This window comes from Triticum dicoccoides, chromosome 2A (genome assembly GCF_002162155.2).
Source record: "Triticum dicoccoides isolate Atlit2015 ecotype Zavitan chromosome 2A, WEW_v2.0, whole genome shotgun sequence".
Lineage (NCBI taxonomy): Eukaryota > Viridiplantae > Streptophyta > Magnoliopsida > Poales > Poaceae > Triticum > Triticum dicoccoides.
The window spans coordinates 38,745,625-38,756,915 of NC_041382.1; the positions used below are offsets into that span (position 1 = coordinate 38,745,625).

An 11,291-nucleotide genomic window follows, 5' to 3' on the forward strand; every position below is an offset into this window, starting at 1 on the left:
TAACACCAATATAAATAAAGAATGAGTTCATTACAGTACCTTGAAGTGCTGATTTATTTTCTTATACTAACGGAGCTTACAAGTTTTCTGTTAAGTTTTGTGTTGTGAAGTTTTCATGTTTTGGGTAAAAATTCGATGGACTATGGAATAAGGAGTGACAAGAGCCTAAGATTGGGGATGCCCCGGAAAGAATCCCCTATTTCGTCTTCGTTCATCGGTAACTTTACATGGAGCTATATTTTTATTCGCCACATCATATGTGTTTTGCTTGGAGCGTCACGTCATTTTATTTTCTTTTGTTTTGCTTGTTGTTTGAATAAAATACCAAGATCTGAAATTATTAAATGTTAGAGAGTCTTCACATAGTTGCATAATTATTCGACTACTCATTGAGCTTCACTTATATCTTTTGGAGTAGTTTGTCATTTGCTCTAGTGCTTCACTTATATCTTTTTAGAGAACGGTGGTGGTTTTATTTTATAGAAATAGATGAACTCTCATGCTTCACTTATATTATTTTGAGAGTCCTAAACAGCATGGTAATTTGCTTTGGTTATGAAACTAGTCCTAATATGATGGGCATCCAAGAGGGATATAATAAAAACTTTCATATAAAGTTCATTGAATACTATGAGAAGTTTGATACTTGATGATTGTTTTGAGATATGGAGATGGTGATATTAGAGTCATCCTGGTTGAGTAGTTGTGAATTTGAGAAATACCTGTGTTGAAGTTTGTGATTCCCGTAGCATGCACATATGGTGAACCGTTATGTGATGAAGTCGGAGCATGATTTATTTATTTATTGTCTTCCTTATGAGTGGCGGTCGGGGACGAGCGATGGTCTTTTCCTACCAATCTATCCCCCTTGGAGCATGCGCGTAGTACTTTGTTTCGATAACTAATAGATTTTTGCAATAAGTATGTGAGTTCTTTATGACTAATGTTGAGTCCATGGATTATACGCACTCTCACCCTTCCACCATTGCTAGCCTCTCTAATACCGTGCACCTTTCGCCAGTATCATAAACCCACCATATACCTTCCTCAAAACAGCCACCATATCTACCTATTATGGCATTTCCATAGCCATTCCGAGATATATTGCCATGCAACTTTCCACCGTTCTGTTTATTATGACACGCTTCATCATTGTCATATTGCTTGCATGATCATGTAGTTGACATCGTATTTGTGGCAAAGCCACCATTCATAATTATTCATACATGTCACTCATGCATCATTGCACATCCAGGTACACCGCCGGAGGCATTCATATAGAGTCATATCTTGTTCTAAGAATCGAGTTGTAATTCTTGAGTTGTAAGTAAATAAAAGTGTGATGATCTTCATTATTAGAGCATTGTCCCAGTAAGGAAAGGATGATGGAGACTATGATTCCCCCACAAGTCGGAATAAGACTCCGGACGAAAATAAATAAATAAAAGAGGCAAAAGAAGCCCAAATAAAAAAAGAGAAAAGAGGCCATAAAAAAGAGAAGGCCCAAATGAAAAAATAAAAAAATGAGAGAAAAAGAGAGAAGGGGCAATGCTACTATCCTTTTACCACACTTGTGCTTCAAAGTAGCACCATGATCTTCATGATAGAGAGTCTCCTATGTTGTCACTTTCATATACTAGTGGGAATTTTACATTGTATAACTTGGCTTGTATATTCCAATGATGGGCTTCCTCAAAATGCCCTAGGTCTTCGTGATCAAGCAAGTTGGATGCACACCCACTAGTTTCTTTTGTTGAGCTTTCATACACTTTATAGCTCTAGTGCATCTGTTGCATGGCAATCCCTACTCTCTCACATTGATATCTAATGATGGGCATATCCATAGCCCGTTGATACGCCTAGTTGGTGTGAGACTATCTTCTCCCTTTTTATCTTCTCCACAACCACCATTCTATTCCACCTATAGTGCTATATCCATGGCTCACGCTCATATATTACGTGAAGATTGAAAAAGTTTGAGAACATCAAAAGTATGAAACAATTGCTTGGCTTGTCATCGGGGTTGTGCATGATTTGAATACATTGTGTGGTGAAGATGGAGCATAGCCAGACTATATGATTTTGTAGGGATAGCTTTCTTTGTCCATGTTATTTTGAGAAGGCATGATTACTTGGTTAGTATGCTTGAAGTATTATTATTTTTATGTCAATATTAAACTTTTGTCTTGAATCTTATGGATCTGAATATTCTTGCCACGATAAAGAGAACTACATGGATAAATATGTTAGGTAGCATTCCACATCAAAAATTCTGTTTTTATCATTTACCTACTCGAGGACGAGCAGGAATTAAGCTTGGGGATGCTGATACGTCTCCAACGTATCTATAATTTTTGATTGTTCCATGCTATTATATTATCAACCTTGGATGTTTTATATGCATTTATATGCTATTTTATATGATTTTTGGGACTAACCTATTAACCTAGAGCCCAGTGCCAGTTTCTGTTTTTTCCTTGTTTTAGGGTTTGGAAGAAAAGGAATATCAAATGGAGTCCAAACAGAATGAAACCTTAGGAAAAGTTATTTTTGGAAAGAAAGCAATACAGGAGACTTGGAGTGCACGTCAGGGGATCAACGAGGAAGCCACGAGGCAGGGGGCGCGCCCACCCCCCTAGGCGCGCCCTCCACCCTCGTGGGCCCCTCGTGGCTCCCCTAATGTATTTCTTCCGCCTATATATATCCATATACCCTAAAACTATCGGGGAGCAGAATAGATCGGGAGTTTGATACGTCCATTTTGCATCATGCTTTTATATTAATATTTATTACTTTATGGTATGTCATTACACATTATGTCACAATACTTATGCCTATTCTCTCTTATTCTACAAGGTTTACATAAAGAGGGAGAATGCCGGCAGTTGGGATTCTGGCTGGAAAAGAAGCAAATATTAGAGACCTATTCAGCACAGCTCCAAAAGTCCCGAAACTTCAAGGATGATGTTTTTCAAATATATAAAAAACATGGAGCGCAAGAACTTCACCAGGGGGCCACACCCTGCCCACGAGGGTGGGGGGCGCGCCCTACCCCCCTGGGCGCGCCCCCTACCTCGTGGCCCCCCTGGTGGCCCTCCGGTAACCATCTTCTGCTATATGGACTCTTTTGATGGGAAAAAAATTCATAAGCCATCTTCTCGGACGAGACTCTGCCGCAATGAGGTGGAACCTTGGTGGAGCCAATCTAGGGTTCTGGCGGGGCTGTTCTGCCGGGGAAACTTCCCTCCCGGAGGGGAAATCATCGCCATCGTCATCACCAACGCTACTCTCATCTAGAGAGGGCAATCTCCATCAACATCTTCATTAGCACCATCTCATCTCAAAACCCTAGTTCATCTCTTGTATCCAATTCTTGTCTCCAAGTCCGGGATTGGTGCTAGTAGGTTGCTAGTAGTGTTAATTACTCCTTGTAGTTGATGCTAGTTGGTTTAATTGGTGGAAGATCATATGTTCAGATCCTATATGCACATTAATACCCCTCTGATTATGAACATGTTTATGCTTTGTGAGAAGTTAGTTTTGTTCCTGGGGACATGGGAGAAGTCTTGCTATTAGTAGTCATGTGAACTTGGTATTCGTTCGATATTTTGATGAGATGTATGTTGTCTCTCCTCTAGTGGTGTTATGTGAACGTCGACTACATGAAACTTCACCATTGTTTGGGCATAGAGGAAGGCATTGGGAAGTAATATGTAGATGATGGGTTGCTAGAGTGACAGAAGCTTAAACCATAGTTCATGCGTTGCTTCATAAGGGGCTGATTTGGATCCATATGTTTCATGCTATGCTTAGGTTTACCTTAATACTTTTGTTGTATTTGCAGATGCTTTCAATAGAGGTTAATCATAAGTGGGATGTTTGTCCAAGTAAGGGCAGCACCCAAGCACCGGTCCACCCACATACCAAATTATCAAAGTACCGAACGCGAATCATATGAGCGTGATGAAAACTAGCTTGACGATATTCCCATATGTCCTCGGGAGCGCTTTACATCATATAAGAGTTTGTCCAGGCTTGTCCTTTGCTACAAAAAGGATTGGGCCACCTTGCTACACCTTATTTACTTTTGTTACTTGTTGCTCGTTACAAATTATCTTATCACAAAACTATCTGTTACCACTTATTTCAGTACTTGCAGAGAATACCTTGTTGGAAACCGCTTATCATTTCCTTCTGCTCCTCGTTGGGTTCGACACTCTTACTTATAGAAAGGACTACGATGGATCCCCTATACTTGTGGGTCATCAAGACTCTTTTCTGGCGCCATTGCCGGGGAGTGAAACGCCTTTGGTAGGTGGAATTTGGTAAGGAAAAATTTATATAGTATGCTGAAATTTATTGTCACTTGTTACTATGGAAAGTAATCCTCTGAGAGGCTTGTTCGGGGTATCTTCACCCCGACCAGTAGAGCAAAGAGTTGCTCCTCAACCTACTGAAAATGAAAATGCTTGCTTTGAAATTCCTTTGGATATGGTAGAAAAACTGCTAGCTAATCCTTTTTTAGGAGATGGAACAAAACATCCTGATGAGCATCTAATATATGTGGATAAAGTTTGTGGATTATTTAAGCTTGCAGGTGTACCCGAAGATGTTGTTAAGAAGTAGGTCTTCCCTTTATCTTTGAGGGGAGACGCATCGACATGGTATAGGCTATGTGATGATATGGAGTCTTGGAATTACAAACGATTGAAATTGGAATTTCATCAAAAGTTTTATCCTATGTATCTTGTTCATCGTGATCACAATTATATATATAACTAGTCGTTAATCCGTGCACCTGCACGGGCTAGGAAATTTAATATTTAATATAAAAATTTGTGAAAATTCAAAATTACGAACAGTAATATCAATATGTTGGTGTAGATTATTATTGTAACACATGCATGTGTACCTTGGTTGGACACAGGGTGTAAGCGAAGCTACATTGCTTCGACTATTTTGTGATTAGATTGTTTGCATCCAATAGCATGAATATTGTGATATAGATGGATCTTTTTTTTATATTCGCCATCAATATTTGTTTACATGAGATCTTTGTAGTTCATGATACATCCAATTTATTTTAAAATATTAATATATATGTATTTACACATGTTTTAATGACTAATATTTTCTTTATTATAATAAAAAAATACATGCAGACATACTATATCTGTAAATACGTATTAGCAATCTGTGCGTCCAAAGAATCATATATTCACGAACCGCATGCACATCAGGCAAAGCAGTATCCATCGACAAACAGGATTGAGTAACCGAACTGGAAAAGTTTCAGTTGCTCTCCGTTGGTGAACCATCCGCGCACCTCCTTTAGAGCATCATCCATCGTGACATGGAAACTGAGAAGATTGAAAGAATCTTTTGTGAAATCTGAATTTACATATTAAATTTCTTAAACCATGAATAAAATGAAATTCCTTAAAAATTATAGTGCTCTCATGTGCGATCGAACCTGTACCACTTTCTATGTGTACATTCTTTATTTCGATATGCACATAATACATCCCAGCGATGCAATATCTGGTTGGTGATTTAATCATGTTTGCCATTATAGGAGGGCACCCTTATTTGTTTTTTGTTTGAAACCATGTTTCAATGACCGTACACGGTGAACCAATCTGTGGTTGGATGGTTAGGAGAACAGTGGTATTTCCGGACCACCAGGGTTCATGTCCTATACTTGACATTGACAGTGGATTTATTTCTGACCCTCCGGAGATGTGCGTTCAGTGCAAGGAGACGTTCCCGTCAACAACGAAGGCATCTATGGCGACTTCTCAATCTGAAGATGATATGCTGGCTCAGTTTATCAAAGGTGCTCACTGGGGTAGGGTGTGCATGCGTGTGTTCATAGGAGGATGAGTATATACTTGTGTATGTCTGTGACTTTTTTTTTGAAATGGTATGTCTGCGACTTTGATTGTACTATGCTAAAAAAAGACCATACACGTTGCCCTTATTTTTTTTTGCATGGGCCCTTGTATTTTTTTGTACACATGCCTTTACACGTACGTACATGCAAGAGTATTACTCTTTGTTCTATCACGTTGGAGCTTTTATTTTAACCTAAAACCTAAAAAGTGCACGCTGGCTCGTTTGTCTTACAGAGCACACGCGTGTCTGTGTCGGTGTCGCGCGGTCGTTTTCGTCCCTCGCCCCAGGTGCCACATGGTCGGCTCATTCGTGTTAGGCCGAAGCGGCAGCCTTCGGTCCCCACCAAACCACCTCTCCCCCCAACCCACCCCACTTCTTCCTCCCCTACCACCGCACTCTCATCCATTTGCAACCGCAACAGGGCAGTCTTCCAGACCTGCCAATTCCCCATTCCTCTCCTTCCTTAGCGACCCCGGCCGATTTCGCGGGTTGCGGAGCGATTCCACGCGAGCGGAGCCTTTTCTGCGGTGATTGTAAGGCGGAGGAGTGGGGGCGCTGGTGATGATTTCGCAGGCGCGGCAACGAATACATGCGGAGGACGGAATGAGGCAAGGGGGGCGCCGCTTCTGCATGCGCAACAGTCGAGAGCTCGGCGAACAGGAGGTGGAGGTACGAGTAGGCGATGCGTGAGCTGTGTCGAGGTTCGTGCTGCCGTCAAAGAGCTCGTGCAATCGCCCGCAAATTTCCGGTAAGCAACTCGTTCTCGATTCAGCAGTTTTTTCGCAGTAAATCAGCCGGTTTTCACTGCAGGAGGGTGACCGACGGGGATGCGTGTGCGAGATGAGGTGTCGTGTCCGCGCAAGGGGCTGGTTATAGGAGCGTTAGATGCATGAATAATTGGGGTTTGTGGTTCGTGAGATGCACAACGAGGGGCGAGAGAGAGAGAGAGAGAGAGAGAGAGAGAGAGAGAGAGAGGGATGGAGGGAGAGAGAGAGAGAGAGAGAGTAAACTATTCTAACTTTAGTTTAGAGGGGAGTAGCAGAGGATGTAGATGTAGCAGATGTTGCCCGTTTTCTGTAATGAGATCTGCTAGGCTACCCGTATGAGATTTGCTTGATCCATCTGCTAGTACCGAGGGGGAAGTAATTGCATCCTATGAGTAACATGAGATAGTTTTGAGATATCTTGTCAGATTTTCTGTAGTGATATACGGAGTATATGACATTGATATCCTTGATATAATTACCCGACTAGCATCTGCTACTTTTCCTTGGGAACTTTTGCCTAATAGTTGTTTTCTTACTTGCCTGCTATTTGTCAGGGGTTTTGCCTAATAGCTGTTTGTCTACATGCCTGTGTATTTTGTCAAGATTTTTATCAATCCATTATTGGCACTGTTTTTGCCAACTGCAATTAGTTTTCTGAATAGGTGTCCATTGATTTCAGTTTTCTCAATAGGGATATCCATTAGTTACACATCATAAAAAACTGGATAAAATCCTTAACTTCTTCCATCATACCTTGTACTGGGCAGTAGATAAAATAGTACATCTTGATTTTTTTAGATCAGAGCACAACTTGCCGGCAACCTCTAATGCATTTGCCCACGGGACACAGCACAACTTGATTTTTTAGGACATTTTCTTTTCAACGAACCAAATAGAGGTCCACACAAGTTAAAATAGAGTTCCTCACAATATAGATTCACGTTTTTTTCCAGAATATTTTTCTTCCGCAAGCAAGCTAATGAGTGGCTGCAGAATCTATGGGAATTGCATACAAACCCAGTACGAGTTGCTAAATTTTAATCCTTTTTCTAAACAAAACCTTGAGTTGCCTGTATATACTATGCAATTTGCTTAGATTAGAGCACTACTTGCTTACAACCACTAATGCACATTTCCTAGGGGACACACCACAACTTCATGTTCACACAATATAGGTCCACATTGTGGACGATGAAAAGTGTTCGATCCACAATGCGCGCGACGGGAGGGGGGACGCCGAGGTGGAATTTTTGCAGGCAACATGCTGGGAGGCGGTTGTTGGATGGGGGGACGAGAGGGCTAGGGCGGATAGGAATGGCACTTCTGTTAAGCAAGCAAAAGTAAGAAGTCGTGGCCTGTACTCTAGACCGAGAAAGTGTGCAGACAAAAAACATGCTTTCTTCTAGTCAATCTATAATATTTGTGCGCATTGGGTTCTAGCCAAAAAATATGCTTTCTTCTAGAGCCAAGGGGGCAGTGCCATCTGTGCGGCACGACCACCTAGTGGGGTGGAGCTAGATCCGGGAAAGCATTGTCTCAAGTGGTCGAGGAACTAGGCCGCAAATCGTTGTAAGTATCTCAAAATCGACCCCCTAAGCATGTGTTTCTCTACTCACATCTACAATTCTATGTGATAGAGGCGGAATAGGGAGGTTGAAGAGGGGTGTGGGGGTCCCATGTTTATGGGCGAATCGATGATTTTGAGCGCGGCGGTGGTTTGCGACTTGGGGATGTGGGGGGCTGGAATCGGGTATGATTTCAGCAGAAAGTTTTCAAAACTTGCCCAACGCATGACAGTTAGTTGCTAGAGATGCCTGTGTAAGTCGCCCAAAGATCCGGTCCCGAGATGGGGGGCTGGAATCGTCGATGATTCGAGCCGAAAGTATCCAAAACTTGCCCAACTCATGATAGGTAGTTGCTAGAGATGCTAGCGTAAGTTGCCTAAGATCCGCCCCCAATATGTTGGGGCTGGAATCGTCTATGACTTGAGCCGAAAGTGTCCAAAACTTGCCCAACGCATGATAGCTAGTTGCTAGAGATGCCTGCATAAGTTGCCAAAGATCCGCTCCCGAGAGGCGGGCTCTGAAATCGTCTATGATTTGAGCCAAAAGTGTCGAAAACTTGTCCAAGACATGATAGTTAGTTGCTAGAGATGTTGGCATGAGTTGCCCAAAGATCCACTGCCGAGATGCGGGGGCTGGAATCGTCAATGTTTTGAGCCAGAAGTGTCCAAACTTTCCCAACACATGATAGTTAGTTGCTAGAGATGCTGGCATGAGTTGCCCAAAGATGAGAACATTGGGTTTTATTTTCGCTCAAAATTTGCCCGATGTATGATAGTTGGTTGCTAGAGAGGTTGGCGCGAGTTTCCCAAAGATTTTTTTAGCAAAAAAAGATTTTATTTTGCACAAAAGTTGTGTTTTCCAATCGGATAAGTTGTCTACATGTAAATAGTTCTTGCCTAAATCATTTAAGTTTTGTAAATATGGTTTTGTAGACTTTTTTGCCTAAACAGATTGTTTGTTCCGTTTGGAGGGCCTCACTGAATTATAAAGTCAAAGCAACATTTTTTGAGGTTTTGTGCACAAGCCCAAGCAAGAAGGTTCAACATCCACTTCCTGGTAAGCTTCGCACAAAGATATCCAACTTTTTTATTTCAGCAAAAAAATAGTGGAGTTGCTTACTACCAACAGTGATTTTTCTTAAACAAATTCTAGAACTTGGCTGCTCTTTTTTGTTTTCTCAACACAATCCTAGTACCAAAAACAACTTAAGAAAAGCATCAAGGGTTTCTCTGGATGTACAACAGCCAGTAGTTGGAGAAAGGAAATCAAAACAGTTTTCATGTACAGACAGGACTAGCTTTTTGTCAATACTTGATTTTCTTAAAAACCAGCTATAGTTGCTCACTAATTCCTTTTTACCTTTTTTGCAATAGATGTAGTAAAATCAATACTGGCTGCTCATGCCAGAAGAAACAAGGGGAAAACACTAAAAAAATAGTTGCAATCAGGATGAACAAGGTGAGAAAGAAAATCAAACCTGCTCTTTCTTTTCCTCCTCTACACGCCAGGTCATTCTGATTCGATGTGTGGGTTGATTAGTTAAATATTAAACGAGCAAAATATGGTCCAATTTTGCCTGAATTTTTATATGCAAGTTTTTTCTTAGAAGAAATCCATATAAAGGTGAAACATTTTTATCTGTTTTTTGCTTCTTGGGGTTTTGAGCATGGGTGGCCTATAAATCAATCTCTTTTTTCACATGCATACACATCAGCCCTAGGAGATACCTGTCCAAAATCCAATGCACAAGCTAAAACCAGAACTTCAAGAGGGTTATGTTTGTTTTTATTCACACAACTAAAAAAACATGAGTTGCCCGTAAACCATTCCCTACTTGCCCAAACATTATAGAAACTTGCCTAGATATGTGAATAGCTAGAAACACAACCAACACAGCAGCTACAGTTAGAGCAAATCCCCAGATAGATACATTACCCAAAATCCAGTAGTGAAATTCACAACGAAACACAGCAGCTACTACTACAATTGCGAAACATGTAGTTCAACAAGACATTTGCCCCAAAATTCACTAGTAAAAGCCAAACCTTGTAACTTTGAAGACCTCTTTTTTCCTTAATTTATTTTTCTACCACACAAGAAACATGAGTTGCCTGCATTTTTTTCCCTGATTGCCTACACATATACTCAACTTACCCAAAAGCTTTGACAAGTTTGAAGATCAACCAAAAAACAACAGTCTCGCGCAACCTACAACACTCTGCAGATACTTGCAAAAAATTCAAGCATAAACTAGAATAGTAATTTCAAGAGAGGGGTTTCCATGTGTTTTCAGCACGAGTTGCCCGGAAATCATTCCAGACTTGCATGCACATCATACCAACCTGCCCAAAAAACACACATTATTTTGCATGCATAAAGTCTCGGTAGTTCTTTTTTGCAGTTTCGCAAACATTAACTGCCATGTTGTTGTATATTTCTTCATTAATAAATCCTTCGTTCCACAGGCATTTGTAAAAGGGAAGCATCTGAGAGGGCACAACAAGATGGAAGCTCACCTCTCAGGTCCATGGCCACCAAAACGGGGGCAACAGTTGTGGCAATGGAAGAGAGGAACAGATGGAGAAGGGGAGGTCAAGGGGGGAGGTTTGGGGGTTACGACTAGGAAAGGGAAGGACGATTTGGTGCGTCAGCATGAGCCAAGGCAGGCTAATGTCATAGGAGGAGCAGTAGTTAATATTGTGACAGACTCGCCCCTGGGGCCATGTGCAGTAGTTAATGTCATAGGGGGCCGTTTCTTTCCTTTTTGGGTTTGCCAGCTGGATCCGGAAAGAGGTCCACTACTAATTCTAGGGTGTGTGCTGTGGACCGCTAGCCAGCCAACGGTTGCTGGCTAGCCGCGTCCTAGTATATGGTACAGTACGTACATGGAACATGCGGAGGTACGGGTGGGTGCGTGTGGCCTGCGCCGGCTCCGGCTGCCACCAGCGGGCCCGCGCATAGTTGCAGGGCCGCCAGCCACGGCCGGTCAATCATCGGCAGCTGCACACGCATCTTGTGACTCCGGATCCATGGGTCATCGACGCACTCATGCATGTAGAGGTGA

General features: G+C 41.8%; 1 protein-coding gene across 4 annotated transcripts; it reads left to right on the top strand.

Annotated features, from left to right (window-relative positions):
- The first annotated feature begins 6,252 nt into the window (after positions 1–6,252).
- LOC119353046 lies at positions 6,253–11,291 on the top strand. Of its 4 annotated transcripts, XR_005170310.1 has the most exons (4): positions 6,253–6,643; positions 9,198–9,283; positions 9,601–9,685; positions 10,693–11,291. XR_005170310.1 is itself a non-coding variant. In XM_037619623.1 (3 exons), exons 1-3 carry the CDS (start codon positions 6,578–6,580, stop codon positions 10,848–10,850), a joined length of 348 nt encoding a protein of 115 aa, XP_037475520.1. In that variant the 5' UTR covers positions 6,253–6,577; the 3' UTR covers positions 10,851–11,291. The 4 variants fall into 4 exon arrangements, 1 of the variants encoding a protein (XP_037475520.1); XR_005170309.1 differs by having other exon boundaries at positions 6,253–9,283; XR_005170311.1 differs by lacking the exon at positions 9,601–9,685.